This window comes from Zalophus californianus, chromosome 17 (assembly GCF_009762305.2).
Source record: "Zalophus californianus isolate mZalCal1 chromosome 17, mZalCal1.pri.v2, whole genome shotgun sequence".
NCBI lineage: Eukaryota > Metazoa > Chordata > Mammalia > Carnivora > Otariidae > Zalophus > Zalophus californianus.
In genome coordinates, this window is record NC_045611.1 from 55,486,670 (window position 1) to 55,514,521 (window position 27,852).

The 27,852-nt window shown below is 44.2% G+C and overlaps 2 protein-coding genes across 2 annotated transcripts in view; both read right to left on the reverse strand.

Annotated features, from left to right (window-relative positions):
• Positions 1 to 27,852, reverse strand: part of LOC113935809 (zinc finger protein 91-like) — a 65,957-nt gene that overhangs the window by 16,375 nt on the left and 21,730 nt on the right. The gene's annotated exons all lie outside the window — the stretch shown is intronic.
• LOC118356456 (putative protein ZNF720) lies at positions 852 to 8,644 on the reverse strand. Its single transcript, XM_035725256.1, has 4 exons — positions 8,423 to 8,644; positions 5,278 to 5,404; positions 4,689 to 4,784; positions 852 to 985 (listed from the first exon to the last, which is right to left on the reverse strand). Exons 1-4 carry the CDS (start codon positions 8,435 to 8,437, stop codon positions 936 to 938), a joined length of 288 nt encoding a protein of 95 aa, XP_035581149.1. The 5' UTR covers positions 8,438 to 8,644; the 3' UTR covers positions 852 to 935.

The following is a 27,852-nucleotide window of genomic DNA, read 5'->3' on the forward strand; positions in this document are numbered from 1 at the left end:
AAGGAGGACAGCTGGGTTGTCTTATGGTATAAAGACTGGAGAGGATTTGGAAGGAGAACAAGTGAAATTAATCTTTCCAAGTTTAGAGTCAGTAGTGCAGCCTCGGACAGGTGTCCTCTCCCCACATGAGGAATTCATGCCAGTTCTTTAGCCTAGATATTTTTCATGTCACCTTGGGCTGCATCATCACTCCCAATACAGTTTGTTTTCTTCCTAAGTTTTAGAACATCTACTAAGCCTTGGGGCGCCCGGGTGGCTCAGTTGGTTAAGCGACCGCCTTCAGCTCAGGTCATGATCTTGGAATCCCGGGATCGAGTCCTGCGTCGGGCTCCTTGCTCAGCAGGGAGTCTGCTTCTCCCTCTGACCCTCCCCCCTCTCATGCTCTCTCTATCTCATTCTCTCTCAAATAAATGAAATCTTTAAAAAAAAAAAAAAAAAGAACATCTACTAAGGCTTGACCACTGTCCCATGCTTAGTCCCTTCAAATGAATGTTAAAACAACCCATGACTCATGAAGTCTCCAACCTTTCACCTAATCAAACTGTTAGAATAAAGTGACTACCTTAGATGATGTCATTTCCAAGAAGGGAAAAGAGTAGTAAGTGAAGAAATCTTACTTAGTGTTCTTCTCCACTTGAGAAGGAAGAAGTGAAATGGAGCAATGAAACTACATGGAATTTAATATGCTCAGTGAGGAATTACTCCCATATTTAGGTGAATTTTTAAACACCATTGTCTTTTCATGCAAACTCTTCTTTTTTTTTTTTTTAAGATTTTTTATTTTTATTCATTGGACAGAGAGACAGCGAGAGCAGGAACACAAGCAGGGGGAGTGGGAGAGGGAGAAGCAGGCTTCCCGCCGAGCAGGGAGCCCGATGCGGGACTCGATCCCAGGACTCCGGGATCGTGACGTGACCTGAGCCGAAGGCAGACACTCAACGACTGAGCCAGCCAGGCGCCCTCATGCAAACTCTTCTTAAAATCCCTGAGTAAAACATACAAGCAACAGGTCCTTAACACTGGAACAGGGAAAACAGAGTAGATCCTACCTGAGAAATAGGGAGGTAGACAAGACATGATTTGCACAGGGCGATTTTCAAGCCAAGGTACATGAGACTTAGGAGAAATAAATTCAACCCAGTGTAGAGAAAATTCTTCCCATTATTAACCTATCCCATTTTTACTAGGGAATCATGAATTTTGAAATTTGGAAATAACCTACTTTGCTCCAATATTCCCTTTCCTTCTGAAGATATAGGTACACACACACACACACATATACGTACTTCTTCCTAATTATCCTTTTTTTTAAGTATACCATTACACTTATTTTTTTTAAGATTTTTATTTATTTATTTGAGAGAGCGAGAATGAGAGAGAGAGCGAGTGAGCACATGAGAGGGGGGAGGGTTGGAGGGAGAAGCAGACTCCCCGCCGAGCGGGGAGCCCGATGCGGGACTCGATCCCGGGACTCCAGGATCATGACCTGAGCTGCAGGCAGTTGCTTAACCGACTGAGCCACCCAGGCGCCGCATTCCTAATTATTCTTTTATTCCAAAATCTATCTTTAGCTTAATATAACATTTTGCATTCTGTGCATTTCAAAACCATAAAATGTTGTGTTCTGTATACTCATGAAAACAAGCAATGAAAAATATAGCGTAAAATTTTATAAACAGTAATTGAAAATTCTGTAGATGTGGCTTGTAATTATGTATGTATTGACTTTGTACAATCAGCAGTTGTTAAGTAGGACCCCTAGGGACTGGGTGATGAGTTATGGTTCAATTAACAACAACAAGGAAAGTAAAATAAAGTTTCCTACTCATAGTTCCTGGAGGACGTACATAACATGCCTTGAGGGAACAACATGAAGAGGTCAAGACTGAGTGCAGGCAGAGAGAATGGCAGGAACTGGGGCAGATGTCGTTCTTAGGGTCCATGGTTGAAGTGCTTTGGAGTTCCCAGGCTAAGGCTAGAATGCACAACTCAAACCAAAATGAGTGGAGTATGGTAAACTGTGCAGGGATCTTCTCTAAGGAGGGCTTAAGGTAAATATACTGTGGACACTCTCACAAAGGCTACTGAGGAAGTCACCTTTGGTTGTCATCCAGGGGCTTTTATCTAGTGTATTTGCTACTGGGTGGAACTAGAGTCAGCTCAAACCCCTGCAGGTGGTCTGGTTCCACAAAATGCATTCCAAGGCAGCGGTATCAAGAAATTGTTTAGCCACACTCTCATAAAAAACATCTAGGGGCGCCTGGGTGGCTCAGTCATTAAGCGTCTGCCTTTGGCTCGGGTCGTGATCCCAGGGTCCTGGGATCGAGTCCCACATCGGGCTCCCCGCTCCACGGGAAGGCTGCTTCTCCCTCTCCCACTCCCCCTCTGTCAAATAAATAAATCTTTAAAACAGAAAACAAAAAACGAAAAACATCTGTATCATTCTTCTTAGAAGCATCACATTGCTCTAGCAATTAAAATAAGGAGGAAAATATGTATTACCTAAACTGGGGGAAAATAATCTCAAATAATTCGAGGCTAAAGGCCATAGAGAAAAAAGATTATTAGTGATATCACCCCACTGTTTTAACAAATACAGGTGACTCTTGACTCTTGAATAAAACAGGGGTTCAAAGTACCCAACCCCATGCAGTTAAAAATCCATGTAGAAGGTTGACTCCCTAACATTTAATTTCAATAGCCTGCTGTCGACAAAAAACCTTATCAAAAACAGTCAATTAGGGGCGCCTGGGTGGTTCAGTCGGTTAAGCACCTGCCTTCGTGTCAGGTCATGATCTCAGGGTCCTGGGACTGAGCCCCTCATGGGGCTCCCTGCTCAGCGGGGAGCCTGCTTCTCCCTCTCCCTCTCCCGCTCCCCCTGCTTGTTCTCTCTCACGTTAAAAAAAAAAAAACAACAAACCCACAATCAATTAATATGTATTTTGTATGTTATATGTGATATTCCTACAATAAAGGAAGCTCAAGAAAAGGTTAAGAAAATCAGAGGGAAGAGAAAATACTTTTACAGAACTGTACTATAATTAAATCTCACTCTAAGTAGACCCACACAGTTCAAAAACCCACGTAGTTCAAGGGTCAAGTATACTTTGTGGGGGCGCCTGGGTGGCTCAGTCGTTAAGCGTCTGCCTTCGGCTCAGGTCATGGTCCCAGGGTCCTGGGATCGAGCCCCGCATCGGGCTCCCTGCTCTGCGGGAAGCCTGCTTCTCCCTCTCCCACTCCCCCTGCTTGTGTTCCCTCTCTCGCTGTGTCTCTCTCTGTCAAATAAATAAATAAAATCTTTAAAAAAAAAAAAGTATACTTTGTGTTTCCGTCTCTTTACGTACAACGTTGATGAATTTGGGGCAGGCTAAGGTTTGAGTATGGTAACACTTCTTTCCAGATCAGTGTTAACACATTAAAATCCATTCAGTGTTACTAATTAAAATATTAATTTCAGATGCACTCTAAAGAAACCACTGCAGTGTCACTGTATGATTCTTCCTCAAAATACCCACTACAAGCATTCAAGAACCATTCTTATTCCTCTGACATAATGATCTGTGGGTTGTGCTTTTCATACTTTTCAAACTGAGGTTCATTATTGAGTAAAAGTGGATTTATGCTAATTTTACACCCTTTACCGAAGAGTTATCTATACTTTCCTCAGATGTCTGTGAAAATCTCTTCATTTCAGTGGGACAGCTAATGTTCTTGACTTCTATTACTTGCTAAAATGAAGATACGTCCAGATTTTAATGAATTGCCAGCATATTCTCCTTAATCAGCAACCGGCAAATTATTTTTTAAGATTTTTTATTAATTTGAGAGAGAGAGTGAATGAGTGAGCAGGAATGGGGGGAGGGAATCCCCAACAGACTCCACCTCATGACACCCGAGATCACAACCTGAGCAGACACCAAGAGTCAGATGCTTAACTGACTGAGCCACCCGGGAGCTCCCTGGCAAATCCATTTAAAAATCAAAATGTTTGGGTACCTGGGTGGCTCAGTTGGTTAAGCGACCGCCTTCAGCTCAGGTCATGATCCCAGGGTCCCGGGATCGAGTCCCACATCGGGCTCCTCCTGCTCTGCGGGGAGCCTGCTTCTCCCTCTCCCTCTGCCTGCCACTCCCCCTGCTTGTGCTCTCTCTCTCTCTGTCAAATAAATAAATAAAATCTTAAAAAAATATATCAAAATGTTCCTCTATCTTACTTAATTTTCATTGTATTTCTAAAAAGATCTTATCCCTTTATTTAGAGAAAGAGCGTGTGAGAGCATAGCAGGGGAGGGTCAGAGGGAGAGGGAGAGAGCGAATCCCTAGTAGACTCTGCTGAACCCCAATGTGGGGCTCCTTCCCCAAGACCCTAAGGTCATGACCCGAGCCAAAATGAAGAGATGAATGCTTAGCCGACTAAGCCACCCAGGTACACCTCTGTACCTTACTTTAATGTAAATGATGATTCCCTGAACACTTACTTCACCATGATTTATATCACTCTTATACGAGAACATAAAAGCATGATAATGTTGGCTAGCAGATGTCCCTCTGAGAGAGACAGAGGCATGAAACTGGGCTTCTCCAACTGACTTTCACTCAAGCAGAGCAACTGGAACCACATTTTAAGGTCTACCTTCCTCCTTCAGACTTGGACCTCACCTCTGTCATCTGCTTCATTCATTCCCACCTACCTGGATGAAAGGCTACTGTCTTCTTTCTCTTCCCATCCCAAGGGTCCTTCGTTTGCTCCAAAAAGGAGACCAAATCAGGCTTTGACACAATGAGACCTGTTTAATAGAAAAACGGAATATAACTATTGCTGGAGATTCTTTCAATCCACTATTGTGCTCAGCAGAGACGACAGAACACTGTAGAATTCTAAAAGATGATTTTCCCATCCCAAACACTGTTGACCAACAGCCCCTTTAGAACATGCAGGAGTTTCAAATATTCGCATCCTAACTTGCACTTCCAAGTACTATCGATGCAATAATGACTAAAAAGTGGGAGTTTAAATGCGGGCAGTACCATTTTATGCCACTCCAGGTTTAGCATTGCCACTAATCTGCAGAAATGATGTTACCTTAAGGAAGGGGGAGCTAAAGCTGAAAAGCAAACATCAGGAAGATTTTTGTCTACATCTACAAATCCTTACTTTTGTTCCTTAGTGCAGTGATCTGAATTCCAGTTGTGCAAAGAAGAATCATCCAAGAGACAGTCTTCAAAGGAAGAACGAAACCCTGAATGTGGTTTGGGAAATCTGGAAGGAGTTATTCTCACCCAGGAAGAGGAGGTGTCCGTAGTTCTCTAACATCACATCCCTGTACAGTTCCCGCTGAGTGTGGTTCAGGCATCCCCACTCCTCCTGGGAGAACTCTATGGCCACATCCCTGAATGTCAGCAGTGCCTGCAATAAATACCACAGTCACCAGGTGGCCATAGGCAGGGTTCATAATGGCCCCTAGATCAAAGAGGGAGTTAGTGTCCCCGGCCAGACCCAAGACCTGGCCTTCACTGCCTGATTGTACCCACCAAACTTTATCCCACACTTGACTTAACCTCTTCTTTCCACCTTATCCCTTACTTCAACCAAAACACCCCATGGGCAGAGTCCTGTGGTGAAAACAGAAACTATCCAATAAAAGGTAATGACTGCCCAGGGGAAGTGCTTGGGTTGGCCCAGTTTGAGGCAGAGGGACCAAGGTGTAACCCGTGGAGTGGTCTACAGTTACATTTACCTCCTTATAGTACTAAAATTCTCCACCCACGGAGAAGCACAAACCTCATTTACCAAATGTGCAAAGTGTTTGGTTAAGGTCCATGTGCAACTTTATGCCCAGTTCTACATAAGATGACAGGCTCCCCTTTCTAAATGTCCACCCTACCCCTAAATAAAAGGAAACCATTTCCCCTTGCTTTGAGAGTCTCTGCTTTGGAAGCTATCCCCTGTAATCTGATTTCCTACAGATCAAGTTTCTTTTGTGTTACAACCCCCACCTGGTGTAGTTTGTGTCTGTGACTCAACAAGGAGTCAACTCATACTAGTAGATTTGTATTAGGAGAACTGGTTCTCCTTAGGTGAGTTTCCTGCCATCTGCAGTAAGATAATTTTTAACACAGGCTATGTGCTCTCATGTATTGTTTAACTTCGAGGTAAGGGGATGGCATATGATCCACAAAACCATTATAAATACTGTGTGTTTCTCCAAGAGAAGTTGTGAATTGAAGGCATAAACCCAGGCATACACATTATTGAGTACTGTTGTTTATATCATACAGTGCAAGTTGTGTCTACTTCTTACATGCAAAGTGTCGGTGGGTTACGAACGTATTTATCAAATTCTAATGTGATTAGAATTTCACAACAGTGCATTGGCAATACCATGAAAATGCACATTCTGTTCAACAGTTCTGGGGTGGAACACGACTCTGCATTTCTAACGAGGCTTTAGCCTATGGGCAAGGAACACATTTATGAATAACAAAGAGGTAGAACTCCGAAGGAAGGAATTCTTGGAGGACCTGGAACTGAATGGGTTTTATAGCAATCGGTTCTAGGTTCTACTAGAATAGCAAGAAAGGCCACAATGAGCCTTTCTGAGCATTTCATAGTAGATAGCATCTAACAGTTTTTCATAAAAAAAAATAATAATAATCGAAGAGAGTAAGCACATTATTCTGATATGTTTTGTGAATATTTTGTCAAATATCCAGGACATCCAGTACATTCAAGGGATCAGGTTTCAACCCAGGTTATGGGTCCTAGAGTCAACTGAGAAGGACACGCAGGTCAATATACCGAGAGGACTCTAAACCAATGTTCATAGCAGGTGTCAAATGTGCCAAAAATGATGGAAACAAAAGTTATTCACGTGAAATTGATCTATCTTTTTACATTTCATGCACCCATCCATACATTTAGGAAGTAGTTATACACACATTAAAAGTGATAGAGTAGAAAACTGTCATGGTGACTAATTAAAGAACCATTTTCAATGACATGACACTTACAAATCACTTTGTAGATGAGGATGCTTCTGTTTTTCTGTTCTCACCTTCACTTGATAAACTATCACTTGACCCTTTTGTGTCCTTGAGATTCATTCTTTCATCCTGCCACCAGACAAGAACCCTGCAACAGTCTGTTCTTCCCAGAGGCTGCTTTTAGGCAAACAGCCTTGAGCAATGGAATGCGGAAAGGGGCAGTGACCCCCCCTGGCTGCACACCACAAGCCCATCAGGTGACACACCCTGAAATATCCATAGGCCCTAACCAACCAATGAACTACTTACAACCAGGTACGGTTCCCCAAAATGGGAAGCTTCCATCTGTACCCATACCGCCATATCTTTCCCTGAACAGCCCCCACTTTCTTGCGGACAGCCCTTCTGCGGCACTGTCCACAGCTCCCTTGCTCTGGTTTCAATCAACTTCTAGCTCCTTTGTTCAGCCTCAGGTCAATTCTCACTTCCCCTGCCAATAGCTTCCCCCTAATCATTGCCCTACATTTGGGGGCCCCCATCCGATCAAGAGACACCCCATTTAGGCACCACATCCTTGTGGCTCCTAAACAGTAAATCAGAATGTCAAATTATGAGAATACAGTTGATTTATACAAACTTCAATCACCTACACTTTCCCCGTCCTGCAATATCTAGTTTATTTTAGATACACTATCTTTTCCATTCTAAAGTGTACGACAGCCCCCCCCCCCCTTTTTTTTTCCTCAGAGAATGTTCCAAGTTATTCTGGGCCTCGTATATACTGTGTTTATTTATGCATTTTCTTACTCCTGGTCTACATAGAGCTGATAAAGCTTCCAGATGGGAGCTAAATAAGACCATTTTCCTTCACTGATACCGCAGGACCAGACCCTTTCAGCAACAGGGGTCTTTAACTCCACACCTTCCCCTTGGATCTGTCACCAAGGGAGTATTCTCACATACTGGCAGGCAGGTCTTTCAAAGTGACAACTGTTGATGGCCTACTGGAAGCCAGGTTGGAGAGAAGGGATAGAAGGCTCTGGTTTATAGGGCAGAAGTGTTCTAAAGACCTAATCTTGACTATCATTTCTGAAAAGGTTTAAAAAATTAGGTGTAAACAGAAAGTAGAAACATCAGAACTAGAAAAATCCGTATTTGACATTTTTTTTTTAAAGATTTTATTTATTTCACACAGAGAGAGAGAGAGAGAGGAGAGAGCAAGCACAAGCAGGGGGAGCGGCAGGCAGAGGAGAAGCAGGCTCCCTGCTGAGCAATGAGCCCGAAGTGGGGCTCCATCCCAGGACCCTGGGATCAAGACCCGAGCCGAAGGCAGACGCTCAACCGACTGAGCCACCCAGGCGCCCCGTATTTGCAATTTCTAAATGTGAGGAATTTCAGGAGAAAAAGATGACAGGGCCTCTGAACTCAGAACAAAGCTTACCTGAGAACTGGCCATTTCTTCTTTCACTTCCTCCTCTGGAGTCCTTCCTCAGAAGAGTCCGGGAGAAATCACAGTGGCATCAGGAGAAAATGCTTTTAAAGCCACCAACAGAGCCTCTTCACCTGTAAACTGCTCGCCTGCAGGTAGGATTTTGAAATGCAGAAAAGGCCCAATTTCCTAGCCTTTTGTGTCAGGAGCTATTCAGAAACAATGAATTCCTCCTTGGAGATCAATCTTTGAGGTTTTCCTTCTCTGCTTTCAGGGTGCCTCCCCAACCACAGACACACACAACTTCTGCTGGAGCAGAAAGAAAGAAGAAAAGTGTGACGCATGGACCTGAAGCTTCCAAGATTCACGTACAGGAGACCATGTTACTCCCCCGTGAGCCAAAGCCTGCACTCAGCTGTCTTCTATTCATGGGAAGCCCTCCAATTAACCCTGGCTTCACTTAGAATCGCCTGGAGCATTTAATGAAGACAACACTGTTGTTTCCACCCACGCCGATTGGCAGAATCTGGGCTGGGGGCACCAGATACGATCCTTTCTTGAAACTCCACACATGATCCTACTGGGAAGCATTTGGGGAGGTGACCAGGCAAAAAGCAGTAATCGAGGCTATGGTTGATATTCCGATTTAATCCATGCCTTGTCCACTGATGAGAGGTTCTGGAGATTTACACTTTCTCCCTCTTTCTGCTACACAGAGGGAGACAGTCTTACAAATGGAGTTTTCCCTTAGAAATGCAAATGTCTCTTACAAAATAACCAGACTAGGTTCCAGAGCTTTTTCTTTGCTGTTTCCTTTCTTTTTTTTTTTTAAGTTTTTATTTATTTATTTGAGAGAGAGAGAAAACACAAGGAGGGGTAGTAGCAGTGGGAGAGGGAGAAGCAGACTCCCCACTGAGCATGGAACCCATTGCGGGTTCGGTCCCAGGACCCTGGGATCATGACCTGAGCCAAAGACAGGCGCTTAAGTGACTGACCCACCCAGGCACTCCTGTCTGCTCTTTCTTTAAAATACCCAGCTGAGGGGCGCCTGGGTGGCTCAGTGGGTTGGGCGGCTGCCTTCGGCTCAGGTCATGGTCCCGGAGTCCCCGGATTGAGTCCCGCGTCGGGCTCCCCGCTCAGTGGGGAGTCTGCTTCTCCCTCTGACCCTCTCCCCTCTCGTGTTCTCTCTCTCTCAAATAAATAAATAAAATCTTTAAAGAAAAAAATTAAAACCAAAACCCAGCCTCAAATAATCCTTATGCTAAAGAGACAGAGTTTGGGGTGACAAAATGTGCTCCTTCCGTAGGTAAATAATTTTCCAAATTGAATGTCCTTTCTAAATTCCCGTTTATGTAGAATGTTGTGGTTTGGAGTTAATGGCCAAGAAAGGATTCTTGAGACATCTTTGATGCAAAAAGGTGGTTTTATTAAAGCATGGGGACAGAACTTGTGGGCTGACAGAGCTGCGCTTCGGTTGCAACAGGTTACTGATTATACACTTCAAGTTGGGAGAGGAATAAAGACAGCACAAGCCTCCAAAGTATTTTGGGAACAAGGCTTCCAGGATGTTGACAGGGCTAGCTATTTTTAGGAAAAGCTCATTTATTTCTGTTCAGTAAACCCTCAGTCATTAGACACTTTAGATGTATATTGGTGGGCCATTTGCTTGGGGGATAATTGCTAACATGTATCTTGGGAGGTAGAGATAAAGTCTCCAAAGGATTTTTTATACATTAACATAGACTCACAGGATCCTGGGAGGTAGGGATGTTATTGAAAGATTGGCTTTGCCCTTAGCGAAGAGTCAACAGCCAAGCAGTTGAGCTCCCAGAGGAAGGTCACTCTACCTGTTTCAAGGACTTGTCAATGGGCTGTTGGCAGTAAAGAGGTTTAATTTTTTCTTTTGCCTTTGTTTTCCACATCACCATCAGCAGTAAATGAGAATTCTAATTCAATATTTTCACTGAAATTTAGTCATTCTAGAAAATAGTCAGTGGTTTCTCACTGTAAAATATGAAGTAGTCTTACTATGGTTCTCCTGGTGACTGAAATTGAAACCACGTAAAAGCATCAAGTTGAACAAAATCAAAATGGCTGCATTAAAACATCCCTGAGGCATGATATTAAACTAAGTAGCCTTTTTTTCTCTTTTGAGAAACCTCCCCTCCTCCCTTCTTAGACCACCCCCCCGCCCCCCGCTTCTTTTTTCTTTTAAGGAATCTGGTACCACACTGAAAAACATGATAAACAAGGCTGGTAGCACAAACACAATTCCTGTTGAAACCAGCTAGATCCTGTTGAGGCGGGAGTGTGAGGTTCTTGTCTCAGGGAGTCAAAGAATAAATCTCGAGGACAAAGGAGAGTGAATAAAGTGATAAGAGTTTTATTAAGCAAGGATACAGAAAAAGCTCTCAAGAGTAAGAGGGGTCCCGACAGGGTTGCCAACGTGGGCCTCCACTGACAGTCTCTTATTTAGAACTGACCAGGGAGCTTGTGGCCTTAACATTCCTGTTAAGTCTCGGTTTGAGTAAGGGCTGGTGATAACATCTTTAATGGCTCACTTCTTCTCTGGGGCCTGGTTATTCTTGGTCCCAGTGGGACTGCCATAAAAAGACCCCACCTCTGATGCCCAAGGGCAGGATGGTCTGGTTTGTTTCCTCATCCCTGGCTTCCCTGTGCCTACGCATTTTGGGGATTTCTGTGAGCCTGATCACGTAGCCCCATACCTCTCTACCCCTACCCAGCCCCACATGTCCCTTACTCAATGGGACCCTTCAGATGTCTATCAGTGGGACAGATACTTGGAGGATGGTTGCCAACATGGATCTTAGGGGGAGGGGGAGCTAGAGATAAAGAAGTTTCCAAAGGAATGTTTATATGTTAAAGTAAACTTACAGGATCCTGGGGGGGGTCAGGCTAAGATTACCTTTTGCCCTTAGTGAAGTGTCAACATCCAGGCAGTTGAATGCCTGGAGGAATGTAACTGCCCACCTCAAAGACTTGTCAATGTCCTGCAAGTAGTAAGGAAATTTAATAATTTTTCTTTTGTCTTTGTTTCTCACATCACTGTATTTCCCTACAAAACCCCCTGACCCTTCCTCTGAGTGGGCTTGCAGTTTTGAAGGCCCTAAAAGCAAAGCAAGAAAGGTACTTTCTTCCCAAACTCTGCCTTCGCATTCTGTTTTGGCTTTGAAGCATGGAGGTCATTTTTTGCCAACAGAATGAAAGCGTAGGAGAGGAAAACATTTTTCTTCATCTGTTTTCAATTCTTTGTCTTTTTTTTTTTAAGATTTTATTTATTTATTTATTAATTTCAGAGAGTGAGTGAGTGAGAGAGAGAACACAAGCAGGGGGAGTGGCAGAGGGAGAGGGAGAAGCCGACTCCCCACAGAGCAGGGAGCCCAACATGGGGCTCGATCCCAGGACCCTGAGGTCATGACCTGAGCCGAAGGCAGATGCTTAATCGACTGAGCCACCCAGGCGCCCCACAATTCTTTGTCCTTCTGATAATTAAGCAGACACAAGACAGGTTCACAAGAGGACAAAAAATTCTTAATATGGGAACCTCAAAGATCCTGAGTAAGGGACAGGCGGGGCTAGATAGGAAGAGAAAGGTAGGCGGCTACACAACCAGGCTCACAGAAATCCTAGATGTGGAGAAATCCTGAGGTGTAAAGAAACCGGAGATAAGGGAACATAACCAGACCATCTCGTTTGTCTTAAACGTCGGAGATGATATATTCAAAAGAGAAGTAATCACGGTGCTATCAGTGGTAGAGACTTTAAAAAGATTTAAGTTCCCTGGTCAGTTTTCAATAAAATCTTAAAAAAGAATAAATAAATAAAAGACCAACCACAAAAGCCTTTGGTGGTAACCCATTATTCAGGACCCCTCTCACTCTAGAGAGCTTTCTCTTTCTGTTCTCACCTTCACTTAAACTTTCACTTCACCCTTTTGTGTCCATGAGATTCATTCCTTGACTCCCTGAGACAAGAACCCTGCAACAATATGAGACTCGGGGAACCGGAGTGGCTCCGCCATTAAGCGTCTGCCTTCGGCTCAGGTCATGATCCCAGGGTCCTGGGATCGAGCCCCGCATCGGGCTCCCTGCTCCGCGGGAAGCCTGCTTCTCCCTCTCCCACTCCCCCTGCTTGTGTTCCCTCTCTCGCTGTGTCTCTCTCTGTCAAATAGATAAATGAAATCTTAAAAAATAAATAAATAAATAAAAACACAAAAAACAACATGAGACTCAAAGACAGGTGATTGAAAGATAGGCGATTGATGCTTACATGCCCTTTTGACTCAAGGAGCAGGCGCTAGGGATTTAGAATTTCAGAAAGGAGGAAGTATATCCACAGGAAAAAGGAAAGAGCAAATGTTTGTCAAACAAATGCTTGCCACACCAGGCAGGCAGCTCTTTATACGAAGTTCATCCCTGGGGGGCGCCTGGGGGGCTCAGTCGTTGAGGCATCTGCCTACAGCTGGGGTAATGATCTCAGGGTCTTGGAATTGAGCCCCACATCGAGCCCCACATCAGGCTCTCTGCTCAGCAGGGAGTCAACTTCTCCCTCTACCCCTAACCCCATTCATGCTCTCTCTCTCTCTCTCTCAAATAAATAAAGTCTAAAAAAAAAAAAAGTTCATCTCTGGTATTAGCTCTTTTCCTGGCAGAGGTACCTTATCTAATTTATTCTTGGTACATATATCAGCCTCCAAAAAGAAGGAAATCCTTCCTTTTATAGCAACAGAATAATCCTAGAGGACATTTTGTTGTTGTTAAGCCACACATAGAAAAATAGATACTGTATGAAATCACATATATGCAGAATCTAAAAAAAGGCAAAATTATAAATGATGAGCATGTCTGTTCCCAGGGGCTGAGGATGGGGGGAATGTTCAGATGTTGGTCAAATGGTAAAAGAGTTCATGATGCAGGATGCATGAGCACTGAATGTTTAATGTACAGCATGGTGACTTAGTTAATAGGAGTGTATTGTACACTTCAAATTTGCTAGAAGAGGCTGTCTTAAGTGTTCTCACACACACGCACACAGATCTTAACTATAGCAGGGGAAGGCTGTGTTTATTCCATTGACTGCGGTAATTGTTATTATTTTTTAAAGATTTTATTTATTTATTTGAGAGAGAGAGAATGAGAGATAGCACGAGACGGAAGAGGGTCAGAGGGAGAGGCAGACTCCCCGCTGAGCAGGGAGCCCGATGTGGGACTCGATCCCGGGACTCCAGGATCATGACCTGAGCCGAAGGCGGTCGCTTCACCAACTGAGCCACCCAGGCGCCCCTGCGGTAATTATTTTGTAACCAGGACCCAAGGGTGCAAGAACACCTGGCCCCAGGGGGCCCAGACCTAGGTCGGCCCCTCACGGCTGACAAAATCCAAAGGCAAGAAAGACGACTTTGGCCGCCTCAGTTTTGACCTCAGACTTTCTCGCTGGCTTCCTTCCAGCTTGTCTCTTGGCTCAGCAGGAAGACCCTGAGGGCAAAGCATCCCCTGAAGGGAACCGAAGCTACCGGGGACTGCCCTGAGTCAGAAAGACCCCACCCCTGATGGGCTCCCAGACAAGGACGGATTTAACCTTGGCTGCCTGCCTGCAGGTACCCCCTCACTTTTGCCCCCCCATTTTTCTCATATAAACCTGAAGTATTTCCAGCACTTTGGAGACAGTCTTTGAGACATTACTCAGCTGTCTTCCCAGCGTGGGCCTCCCTGAAAGATCTTCCTCTCGTCTCCCGCCGCCCATGTGTCTTTCTGCCTTGGATTTCGTCAGCAGTGAGTGGCCAAACCTGGTCCGTTTGGGACCCCAGGAGCCACGTGCTCTTGCACCCCTCCCTGCGCCCTGGCCAAGAGCAAACAGATGAGTGGTAGTGATGAGGGAGCAGAAGGCTGGCTGAAGACCAAGCATCAGCGGACACCCTGCAACCTCCCCCCACCTCTCACCCCTGGGTGGGACCTGTGTGACATTCTTCCAGGAATCTCCCAACTATCTTAATGTTAATGCCTTGCAGGGGGGCGGGGTGGGAAGACCTTAACTTGACAATGGCAAGGCCTCTGGTATCTTGTAGGTTCTCCTTAGCATATGAAATTTCTTTTGAAACCTCCCTTTTTCCTTCCCTCCCCCAACCCCATAGTATATGATCAGCCACCCCTCCCAAACCTGGGGCAGCAGCTCTGTCTGCCCACGGGCCCCGTCCCTGTGCTTTAATAACCGCCATTTTACACCAAAGATGTCTCAAGAATTCTTTCTTAGTCATTGGCTCCAGACTCCATGCCACTGAACCTCACCTATATTCCAAAACCCAATCAGTAGCAAAACAAGAAAGGAATTTACTTCAGGAAAGCCACCACGGAGAAGGCGGTGGAGCAACATCTCCAAGATGGTCTCCAAATTGCTGAATGTGCTTCCAGATCTGGATAAAGAAAATATAGGACGAAGGGTGGTGATACATACAGGTGGGTGGTAGAGGTCAGGCCGGTCACTGTATTGGTGTTAGGCATATGGGATCTTGCTGGCTCAGGGCAGGCCCTATTGTTTGACGGGGTAGTTTCCTTTCCCTTCCTGGAATGCTTTGCCTACTGGGCCTTCCGCCTGAGCTAAAAGATAAGCTAGCAAGAAGAACGGAATCAATTACAGAGTAGAGACTCAAGGTCGAAATGGGGACAGTTGAAAAGTACTACCTGGTCCTCTTTCCATTTCACAGTATATATGTATATTTACTCTTTAAAACCTAAGTGACTACTAGATGTTCAGAAATGGAAAACGGGGCGCTGAACGAGTTGGCTCTTGAAGCTGTCATGGAACGAGGATGCCCTGTTCCCTTTTGGGGAGTAAGAATTCCCGTCCCTTACAAGGTTGTTCTAGCTGTGCTAAGAATTAAATTGACATGAGACAGAGTAACAAGAGAGAAGAAAATTTAATAGCACACATATGGGGACTCCACAAACACATGCAAATTCCAAAGTCAGGCAGGCAAAATTAGGTATGTATGTCATCCCGGGCCGAGAAGAAGAGGGTAGGAGTGTGGGGTTTCAAGACAAACATGCAACTGACAAGGTAGTGAGGAGAAGAGCCAGGTGTTTGGTGAAGAGGTTCCAGACCGCTGCCCCCACTCCCCACCAGAATGTGCCACTTTGGTGTAAGGATTATTTTGAGCTGAAAGCAGAAATGTTTGTCCCTCACTTAACCACACAGAAGAATCTAAATTGAAGGTCTTTTCCAGAATAAAGGTTATTAACAAGTTAATTTTCTCTGAGTGACTCATCTCTCTTGTAGGGCAAATGTCTACCAAACACCTGCTTTTCCTATTGCCCTGCGAATTACAGTCCTTTCCTCTGAAATCGCAGATCCCTACCTCCTTCTCCTCAGTTCAGAATCACATATATACCTCATTTTGCCTGTCTTTAAAATTTCCACGTCTGTGTAGATTCCTTGTACAAATGCCATTAACTTTGATTTTCTCTTGTTAATCTGTCTCATGTCAATTTGATTCTTAGTCCAGCTAGAAGGACCCTGGAAGAGGGCATGAGTTCTTGCTCCCCGACATTGGTAATTAGATGTTTGCTCTGCCACACAGAGGGATCACTCAAGTTAAACTTATCTCCTGTAATCACCCTTGTTTTGGAAAGGGCCCTCAATTTAGATTCCTCTCTGTAGTTAGTTAAGGAAGGAGCAAAAGTTTCTCTTGGGCCCACAGGGTCTCGATTGCCTTCAGGTCCAAATAATCCACATGCCAAAGTGGCACGTTCTGGCGGGGCCTGTCCCGACCCCTTTCCAGGCACAGAATTCAATGAGAAAGAAAGTAAGGCACCAATCTTTGTGATGTAGTTTTGGAATGTTGGTGAGATCGAGAGCCAAGGGCCAAGAAGGATGTCTTTGGTGCAAAAAAAGGTTATTTTATTGTAGCACAGGGACAGGACCAATGGGAAGAAAGCTGCTGCAGTGTGGTTGGGAGGCACGGCTGATTATACACCACGGAGCTGGGGGAGGTAAGGAAAAAGGAGGGTGTCCAAAAGGATTTTCATATGCCAAAGAAGACCCTCAGGATACTGGAGACCTTGCTACCGTCAGGCTAAGGTGGTTTTTCCCTCTAGCAAAGCATTAACATCAGGACTGTTGGGAGCTTCCTGGAGGAATGTCACACACATCCCACCCAGGAGTATGGTGGCAGAGAGGCTGTGGGGTTCAGCTTCTGCTCTTGGCCTTACCTTGCCTTCGGCTCCCTTATTATTTGCTCCCATAGATCTGATTTGGGCTGTCAGCCAAACATTAGCGCCTACCATTGAGATGTGGGAGGAGCAGTGAACCAAACCTCTGACCTGCTCTAATCTGTGCAATGAGGGGAGCACCCAGGGTGGGGCCAGACCCGGAAAAGCTTCAGAAGAGAGGGTTCTGGGTGGAGCCGGAGAGGCAGAGGGCTCTAGGCTTCTTCTTTTTTTTTTTTTCTCTTTTTTTTTCTAGACTTCTGATCTCCTTGCTAATTGGATATTCCCAGTTCTCTTCATCCTAAATTTGCCTAGCAGAAACTTTTTGTATGATTATATTCTACTTAAGCCAATTCCCTGTTTATTTTGTAACATAAATAATAAGCAATTTAACATAAACACATAGAGATTTCTGGGACAATACTATTAGAAACTAAAGTTGACCCTTGAAAGACATGGGTTTGAAGTGCGTGGGTCTACTTGCACAGAGATTTTTTTTTTTTTTTTTTGGATAAATACAGTAGAGCACTGTACATGTATTTTCCTTATGATTTTTTTCTTTTTTTTTTTTAAGATTTTATTTATTTGACAGACACAGGGAGAGAGGGAACACAAGCAGGGGGAGTGGGAGAGGGAGAAGCAGGCTTCCCGTGGAGCAGGGAGCCCGATGCGGGGCTCGATCCCAGGACTCTGAGATCGTGACCTGAGCCGAAGGCAGACGCTTAACGACTGAGCCTCCCAGGCGCCCCTCCTTATGATTTTCTTAATATTTCTCTAGCTTACTTTTACTGTAAGATTATAATATAAAAATATGTGTAAATATATAGCTATATAAATATATAGATACATAGAGTCAGTATGTAATTGCCTATGTTATTGGTAAGGTTTCCAGTCAAAGGTTGTCTGTTAAGAGTTAAGTTTTTGGGGTGTCAAAAGTGATACATGGATTTTCAACTGCAGACCATTTGCTCTAGACTAAAAGTCTCTGGATGGTAGGGACCATAGCTCTTCATCTGTTTTTCTGATGACCAAATTAAACAGAAACAATCACTTTCTCTATCAGTATCTCTAAGCCTCCTCAGTGTTCATCACGGTAGCTATAAACAAATTCAGATCATGAGAAGAACATCAGACAAATTCAGTTTTAGAGATAAAAAACACCTGAGCAGGCCTTCTCAAACCTGTCAAGGTTATGAATTTAGGAAAGCATGAAAAACTCGTACAGAGCAAAGGATATTGCAGGGGTATAACGACTATTAAATGCTATTTTGGATGGCATCCTCGTGCATGATGAAGGCTAGTTGGAAGGCAGGCAGGCAGGGACAAAGGGCCCCACCCTAAAGGGAAACCACCCTTAAAAGGATTTTACACCACCCTGGAAGGAGCCCTCCACCCTTTCCCATGTGATAGGTGACAAACACAGGATCGCAGGACAGGCTCAGGGAGGGTTAATCAGATTAAAACAGCCCCCCTAACAAGCCATTAAAAACTCCTAGACTTAGAAACTCCAGTGGCAATCCTCTTGGATCCCCTCCCTCCTCTGGAGCTTTGCATTGTCACTTTGCTATCGCTCAATAAACCTTGCTTTGCTGCCCACCACTCTGTCTGGTCTACCTCCTCCTTCTTCGAAGTGGGGTGACCAAGAACCGTGAGCACCAATGAAGGAAAGAATCCTGTTACAGTGTATGGAAAAATAATTAAAATTTGTGAACTACTAATAATTCTGAAATATCTATAATGTTAATGTGCCATTCTTAGTTGTAAGTTTTGTCAAAAGGACCATGGTAATGTCGTGGTAACAAGGGAACAGGGTGAGGACTCTATAAGAACTCTGTATTCTCTCTGCCACACTTCTGCAAGGATTAATGTATTACATGATAAAAATTTACATTAAAGGGGCGCCTGGGTGGCTCAGTCGGTTAAGCGGCTGCCTTGGGCTCAGGTCATGATCCCAGGGTCCTGGGATGGAGCCCCGCATCGGGCTGCCTGCTCAGTGGGGAGCCTGCTTCTCCCTCTCTGCCCCGCTCAGTGTTCTCACTCGCTATCTCTGTCTCTCGCTCTCAAATAAATAAAATCTTAAAAAAAAATTTACATTAAAGTTATAACTTTATAATATAATTACAGTGTTACATTAAATTAATGTTAAATAAATATCCCCTTTTTAAAAACTGTGTCCATTGTCCTCCCTTAGATACTTCAAAAGCAATACAACTTCTTATTCAATAAAATACTTCATGCCTTTTGTTCCCCAGTTGCACTACTTTCATTTTCCAAGCTTGGTGAACATTTCCTCCATAAAATTGCTTGTTAAAATTGAAACTGCTGAAGACTATGCTTGCAACCTGTTTCTTTCCAAAAGAGTCCACTGGCATCAAAGCTTAACACAAACCAAGAGAACACCAACACATCACCAAATCCATTTAACTTGAACCTGGACACAAAATGACTGTTCATTATTTGTTCATTATTTGCTACCCACCATAATTCTTTTTATATATCAGTGACACATCCACCTGTATTTTCTTCTGTTCCCTGCAGTTCACTATTACAATTATAACTGAAAGCAGTTAAATATACTAGTGGATTTCCTTCAGCATCGTCATCTATCAAGACTTCCACATTTCTCCTAGGATACGAGACACAATATTCACCATTTAAGTCTCCGGTGCCTGTATTGCTGTCCATACATCTTCATGGTTCTTACAGAACACCTAGTACCCAGCTCACAGGATATTATGGGGATTAAATCACATCATATATATGAAGTTCCCAACGTGGTACACTATAACTTCCTTGTGAACACAAAATTAGTCCTCAATCAACATTGCAGTAATGTATACACGTTGTTTCCCAGAGATCTGCTCAGATGTTAGCGCTCACTAGCCTTTCTATAAACTTTAAAGTGCTAAGACAGGATGTGGTCCTTCAGGATGGTGATAGTGGTCTTTGCTGGGAACTCACCAGGACAGTAAACTCACAACAGTGAAAAGTAAATAGTAAACTCTTTCCTGGGAACTAACCTGGAGTTGTCTGTGTTGACATAAGATGGTTGGTGTGGGGGCCTCAGATATGCTATGCCTGCATTCTCTAGTGTAGTACGACTAAACATGGGTCTATCTGGTTAAATTTAAAATGTAGACTATCAATGGACATCCCAGGAATGGAAGGTGCGATGCTAGGTATTACCTTGGAAGCACCGTTTGCACTAGAAAGGTAAACTGACTCCCCAAGTTGGAAATCCTTTGCTCTCTTTTATCCGAGTCTGTGCTTCAGGAAAGTGTGAATGGCACCTGGAGCAACCCAGGATATAGATATGCCAAGAACTCTGTTATCTCGGGCGCCTGGGTGGCTCAGTTGGTTAAGCGACTGCCTTCGGCTCAGGTCATGATCCTGGAGTCCCGGGATCGAGTCCCGCATCGGGCTCCCTGCTCGGCGGGGAGTCTGCTTCTCCCTCTGACCCTCCCCCCCCCCATGTACACACACTCTCTCTCATTCTCGGTCTCTCAAATAAATAAATCTAAAAAAAAAAAAAAAGAACTCTGTTATCTGAGCTGTTCTGAGAAGGGAGGGTCGGGGAATTGCAGTGGAGCTGAGGAGGACAATTTCGTGGTCTAAGCAGTCATTTTTGACCAAATCTGAAGGGACAATTTTTTTTTTAAAGATTTTATTAATGTATTTGACAGAGAAAGACAGAGAGGGAGCACCAGCAGGGGGCGCAGCAGGCAGAGGGAGAGGGAGAAGCAGGCTCTGACGCGGGGCTCCAGCCCAGGACCCTGGGATCATGACCTGAGCCCAAGGCGGACGCTTAACCGACAGAGCCACCCAGGCTCAGTCCCTGATCCCCACCTGCTCTGGGGTACTCTTCATTGTGGCAGATGCCGTCCTCAGGTCCTTGAGGGGTTCACTTGCATTCTCTTCGTGCGCATGTGTGAAGTCTGAGCAGTAGGAAAGGGAGAGGGCACCAAAACTCGGGGTGTGACAACAATGTGGGTCAGCGGGACGACTGGTCTGTCCATAGTCTCTGGTCCCACCTTGCCTGCACTGTGAACTCAGGCGTCTGGGCCTGGTTGAGATGGAATTCAGGCGGGCTGTGGAGACCCGGACTGGTGAGGGGAGGAGCACGGGGGCGCAGGTTTCAGCTCCGAGAGGGGCGGTGTGTGCCACAAGTCTCCGTGCGCGTGTGCGGCACTGGCGGGAAGTTCTAGCTGCGCAGGCGTTGTGAGGAGCCATTACTAAGGGTTAAGTCTGAGGACGGGAGGGCAGAGTCGCATGGAGGTGCTGCACGCATGTGCCAAAGCTGGCCGAGAGGGAGGGAAGTTTGTCACCTTGAGTCTTCTGCCCACTGACAACGTGGGGGACGTTTAGGCCAAGAGAGAAAGTGCTCAAAATGAGGGGTGGTATTGTGTGGTGCTAAAAGATGAAATGATGTACCGTCCAAGTTTCCAAGAGTTAGTGTCACCAGTTAATTTGTTTTCAAATGTTGAGGCCTGCTCCACCTGTAGGAGCCATGAGTGAGGTTTTTGCTTTTATTTTTATTTATTTATTAAAAAAGATTTTGTTTTTCAGAGAGAGACACAGCGAGAGAGGGAACACAAGCAGGGGGAGCGGGAGAGGGAGAAGCAGGCTTCTTGTGGAGCAGGGAGCCCGACGCGGGGCGCGATCCCAGGACCCTGGGATCCTGACCCGAGCCGAAGGCAGACGCTGAATGACTGAGCCACCCAGCGCCCCTATTTTTATTTTTTTAAAGGTTTTATTTATTCATTTGACAAAGAAAACAAGCAGTTGGAATGGCAGGCAGAAGAAGCATGCTTCCGCTTGAACAGGTAGCCCGCTGTGAGACTCGATCCCGGCATCCTGGGATCATGACCCTGACCCGAAGGCATGTGGTTTACCGACTGAGCCACCCGAGTGCCGTTTGAGCGCAGTTTTTAATGAGAGGATGTGGAAGGGAAGCAAGGACAGTGCTTGACTGGATATACCTGAAGAAGTTACCTTATTTTTGGAAGGCCTATTTGACGGTAATTGTTTGCTCCTAAGTTTTCTTCCATTCCAGGGTAATGACTGTGAATTAAGATGTGGTTTCCTTACAAACACTACTAAGTAAGGCATTGGAGACACTTCCCTCTATGGCTTCCCTTTTTTTTTTTTTTTTAATAAAGATTTTATTTGACAGAGAGAGAGACACAGTGAGAGAGGGAACACAAGCAGGGGCAGTGGGGGAGGGAGAAGCAGACTTCCCGCCGAGCAGGGAGCCCGATGTGGGACTCGATCCCAGGGGCAGACGCTTAACGACCGAGCCACCCAGGCACCCTACGGCTTCCCTGTTTAATGTAACAGTGGAAGCATAGTTGGTAGGACACTACAGGGTTGTTTTGTTTTTCATAGGTAATGTAGAAACTGTCCATTCAGTGTAAGAATGCAAGTCATGATGGTGCAACAATATTCTGTCCCAGAGCCACCCAGTTAAGATAGATGTGTACAGATCAAAGATCCACACAGCATGTGCATAATAGCAGATCTATACATTCAACTATAATTGTATAAACAGGAGAATGTTTCAACAAGGATGTTGTATTTACACTTACTACGGGATATGTGTTTTCATGTTGCAGTAGATTCATTTCTACTGATGTGAAAATGCCAGCTTCATGCAGCATTAAGGGACGCAATTTGACAGTAGTCTGATATGACAATATTGACGTAAACATTGAACCACGTACAAACTATTTCAGTGTCTGTTAGTCTGAAATTGCCTAAGAGGGAGGTTCCACTTCAACCTCACAATTTGTTATACCTGAAGATCAAGCCATTATTGATTGGGGGTGATGATGGAAATTTTTACTTTATTAGGTTTTTTTTTTTAAAGATTTTATTTATTTATTTGAGGGAGAGAGAATGAGATAGAGAGCACGAGAGGGAAGAGGGTCAGAGGGAGAAGCAGACTCCCTGCCGAGCAGGGAGCCCGACGCGGGACTCGATCCCGGGACTCCAGGACCACAACCTGAGCCGAAGGCAGTCGCTTAACCAACTGAGCCACCCAGGCGCCCTTACTTTATTAGGTTTTTTATAAGTTTATAATTTTTTTAAGATTTTATTTATTTATTTGAGAGAGAGAATGAGAGAGAGAGAGAGAGAGAGAGCGCGCACATGGGGGGGGAGGGTCAAAGGGAGAGGCAGACTCCCTGCTGAGCAGGGAGCCCGATGCGGGACTCGATCCCGGGACTCCAGGATCATGACCTGAGCCGAAGGCAGTCGCTTAACCAACTGAGCCACCCAGGCGCCCCAAGTTTATAATTTTAAGATTTTGTCAGAGAGAGGGGAGAAAGAGAGAGCACACAAACAGGGGGAGCATCAGGCAGGGGGAGAAGCAGGCTCCCCACTCAACAAGGAGCTTGATGTGGGACTGGATCCCAGAACCCTGGGATCATGACCTGAGTTAAAGGCAGACGCTTAATGGAATGAGCCACCCAGGCGCCCCAAGTTCGTAATTTTAGTTTTACAATTAATGATATGCCTATGTGTATTTGTTTTCTATCAGTTCCATAACCAATTTCAAGTATTTAGGAGCTCCTAAAAATATAATTCTGCTGTTATTAAGTCGGAATTTCAGTGAAGTTAAAATCGAGGTTTCACGAGGCATTGCATCTTCTCAGGAACCTCGATCAGCAGTCACTGCCAGGAGCATTCAGGTTGTTGGGAGAATCCAATTTCTTCTCATGGTTTTCACATGATCTCCTTCAAGGTCATACTCTGTGCATGGTATCCCCATGTAGAGAGAAACTGTTGACCCTCACTGTTGACTCAAAACTTTACCTATGGGGGCGCCTGGGTGGCTCAGTCGTTGGGCGTCTGCCTTCGGCTCAGGTCGTGATCCCAGGGTCCTGGGATCGAGCCCCGCATCGGGCTCCCCGCTCCGCGGGAAGCCTGCTCCCTCTCCCGCTCCCCCTGCTTGCGTTCCCTCTCTCGCCGTGTCTGTGTCAAATAACTAAATAAAATCTTAAAAAAAAAAACCAAAACTTTACCTATGGTCCTTTACTACCTATTCAACTGAAAGGAGTACTAGGTATTATATATGAGTAAGGTTACTGGCATGGGCTGGACTTACAAACTGTTGACAGATTTGAATCAAGTGCAAATCAGAGAATGAATGTGTAGAATTAGTGACCTCCAAATGCACCCCTGCAATTTCCATCACCCCCAGCTCCAGCTGCCCTCTATCCCCCATTGTGACCTCAATCTCTCCACCTGGGACCTGTAGATTTCCATGAAACCTAACTCTCTCCCTGAAAATGACCCTCCTGGTCTTCTTTGTTGCTCTTCTAAGTCCACCAGTAGCATTTTAGAGCTCTCTGCCGATAAACCCATTTTTTGCCTGATTCTAGAGCCCTCAGTCCAAACTTCCTTCCATGGTACCAAGAACCTCCACGCATTCTTTCCTCCTCCTCTATTGTCATTTATCCTCTCCTCAGCCCCAATTCCAGTAACTTTAGCCTATTTATTGTCTTTTATGTCCGTTGTCGTCAATATCTGAGCCATCATTTATCAGGAGCCTTTAGTTTCCTCATGACCCTGAACCCGTTACCCCCACCCCTACACTCCCTCTTTCCCATGGGCCCTTTCACCTACTGATGCCCGCTATTCTCCCAGTTCCAATGATTCCCCTCCACCCCATTAACTCTCTATGCCCATTAGGTTCCCCAGGCATCATCTGTTCTTCCCACCCTTTATCTCTGGTTGAAACACTGAACACCCCCAGGCCTCCATTCACTAGCAACTACCCCCTTCCACCCCCATGTTCTGTAACGCTTCCGAGGCAGTAAGTTTTGCATGCCTTTTACCCAACCTTGCCTTGAACTCCCTTTGCCAATTCCTCATCCATTATCCCCGTCCTTCCCATGATTTCCTTCACGCTCTTCTTCCCTCAACACACATATCCCTCATAGTCTTAATGTCCCTGAATACACGCCACCCCCAACCTTAAAATCCGTAGTGCACTTTAAATCTCTCAGTGACATTTAACAACCTAATGCTTTTTAATCATGTTGCGTTACATAGTGTGCCTCAAGCAAATACGCTCATGTCGAAATCCTCACTACAGGCAATTGTAACCTTATGGGGCAGTGGGATCTTTGCAGATGTAATCCAGCTAAAGTGAGGTCATACTGGATTCAGGTAAACCCCAATTCAATGACTGCTGTCCTGTTGAGAAGAGGGAAGTTTATTTTTTATTTTTAAAAAATATTTTGTCAGAGAGAGAGAGCACAAACAGGCGGAGCTGCAGGCAGAGGGAGGAGGAGGCTCCCGGCTGAGCAAGGAGTCCGAAGTCGGGCTCGATCCCAGGACCCTGGGATAATGACCTGAGTCGAAGGCAGACAGTTAACCAACTGAGCCACCCAGGCATCAAGAGAAGAGGGAAATAAAGACACAGAGTGGTGTGTAAAAAGGAAGGCAGGGACAGAGTGATGCATCTACAAGCCAAGGAAGGTCAAAGATAGCTGAGAGTCCCCAGAAGTTAGAAGAAAGACTTAATTTTTTTTTTAAAGATTTATTCATTTGAGACAGAGAGAGAGAGAGAGAGAGAGAGAGCATGAGCAGGGGAGAGGCAGGGAGAGAAGGAGAAGCAGGCTCCCCGCTGAGCCGGGGGCCCGATGTGGGGCTCGATCCCAGGACCCTGGGATCATGACCTGAGCCGAACAAAGGCAGACGCTTAACCATCTGAGCCACCCAGGCGCCCCAAAAGACTTCATTCTTGAGATAAAGTGTGGCCCTGCCAACAGCTTGGCTTCAGACGTCTAAACACCTCCAGAATTGTGGGACCAGAATTTTTCGGGTTTTTTAAACCAGCCAGTTGTGAAATTTGTATAGCAGCTCAAAGAAACTAACATGGACCCCGTCCTCTCTTCCCTTGGGGCTCTGTTACCCCAAGCTCCCAAACTCCGTGTTCTCCATTTATTCCCTGGCCCTCATTCTTACCCCACTGTATCACTCCACATCTTTGGGCCATGAATCTCAACCTAAAGTGGCAGTGCTCCTTACTCCTTTCAGTGGCATACACTGTGAATATGGTCCTTGACGATATTACTAAACAATATAATTAAACGTCTACCACAATTCTGGTTTTCTATCATTTGTGGAAGACATGTACTAGTGCATGCCTGAAAGTACTGTATATTATCATACACGTAGTCACAATATTCTAATTTATAAGATTATGTTTAACTTTTTAGAATTTGCATTTTTCCATTTAGTTTAAAGTTTTACCCAAATAAGGCCATATCACTTACTAGACGGTCCATTCTAGAGAACGTAAATTACCTGTATATTTCAGAGGTGCTTTTTCCTACTCACCTATGTCTGTCTCCAGACTGTTTACAGATTCTCAAGCTTCAACATCAGCACCTCCCTGGGTCGCCAGCCTGCTGGCCTTCTTTGCAGACTTCAAACTTGGCAGCTCTCACAATCATATTAGCAAATTCATTAAAGGGAATCTTCCACTCTCTCTAATTTCTATATATTATAAACCTTACCTATATCTCTATCTGTGGATCTATAGAAATATGGATAAAAAATATACATAGATATGTGCATGTCCGTTCTATTGATTCTTTGGAGAAAGCTAATATAGATTTTAATTCCGCACATCTTCTTCATCCGACATCAGCCTGCTGAACTTAACGCTAATAACACTTTATGTCTAATTTGACAAAACTTCCATACCATGTACTTCTTTGAAAAATTATCTTTGTATTATCACAGACATTAAAACAGAGGAGAAAGTTAAATGCCAAATTCCATTTGAAATCTTACATGTGTGTGCACATACGTGTGTGTTTAATTAATACTTGAATTCATTTAGTCTTTGATATCTGTCATTAATACTTGGTCTTCTTATGCAGGGATTTCGTATTTTGGTTCTTTTTAAACAGCTTTATTTGGATATAATTTACATGCCACATAATTTACCCACTGAATGTGTACAATTGATAGCTTTTTAACCAATTCACACATAGGTATAAGCAAACCATTGTCAAACATTTTATCACCACCTAAGAAACTTCATACTCTTTAGCTATCACCACTCTCATCTTATCCTCATACCTAATCTGCTTATTTAACTTTTTTCCAGTTTTCTTCAATATTACTGACATATAACATTATATAAGTTTAAAAGTGTACAATTTAATCATTTATGTATAATTTTGCAAAACATTTACCACAGTTAACATCCATTACCTCACAGTTACAATACTTTGCATGTGTGATAATTTTTAAGAGCTACTCTTTCGCAACTTTCAAATAGGCAAGATAGTATTGTTAATTATAGCCAGCATATATTCTAGATGTGCACCTCGTTATCTACTCATCTGACAAAAGACACAAGTTATTTCCATGTCTTGCCTATTAGGAGCAATGCTGCTGCACGTTCTTTATTTTTCACATGGTTGTAATTTTTCTAGGTTTGTTCTTGTAACTGACTTCTAGTTTCATGCCATTGTCGTTGAAAAAGATGCTTGATATGATTTCAATCAAATCTATTAAGACTTGTTTTGCGGCCCAATATATAATCCATACTGGAGAAATGTTCCTTGTGCATGTGACAAGAATGTTTTTTTGCTGTCGTTGGATGGAATGTTGTTAAGTCCATCTGCTAAATGTCATTTAAGTCTGATGTTTCCTTATTGATTTTTTTGTCCATTATTGAAGGTGCAGTATTGAAGTCCCCTATGGTATTGCTGTCTCTTTTTCTGTTCTTGTCTATTAATAGTTGCTTTATATATTTAGGTGCTTTAATATTGGGTACGTAAGTATTCCAAAGGTGACCCTTTTGCTGAATTGGCTATTTTATTTTAGAGAAAGCAGGTTATATTTTAAAAACATAGATTACTACTATATTTATCCAACAAAACTAGTTTTTAAAAGTGACTCCTATGCATCCCATCTTTGACCAAATCAACACAACAATGCAGTGCACAAAAGATTATATAGCTCAAAGTGCAAAGGGCAATACACGGAAGTAAATTTCTTCTTAATAAAGACACTACATAAATATACAAACCTACAGCTTTACTACAAGCAATTCATAAGTACACGTGTTAGCCACCTTTCGCAAACAGGAAATGAGTGTTTTATATTTGGTAGATGCATATATAGTGTATGTATAAAACCTTTAATCACATGTAGTCTAAAAATCAAGGCAGAATGTAAGGTTTTCTTATGTGA

Bases quoted from the DNA above. Each gene is read 5' to 3' on its own strand.
- LOC118356456 (XM_035725256.1), bottom strand. The intron at 4,785-5,277 runs GTGAGAATAACT...TCTATTAAACAG, and splicing joins CGGACACCTCCTCTTCCTGG to GTCTCATTGTGTCAAAGCCT. The intron at 986-4,688 runs GTAGGTGGGAAT...TGTTTTACTCAG, and splicing joins GACAGTAGCCTTTCATCCAG to GGATTTTAAGAAGAGTTTGC.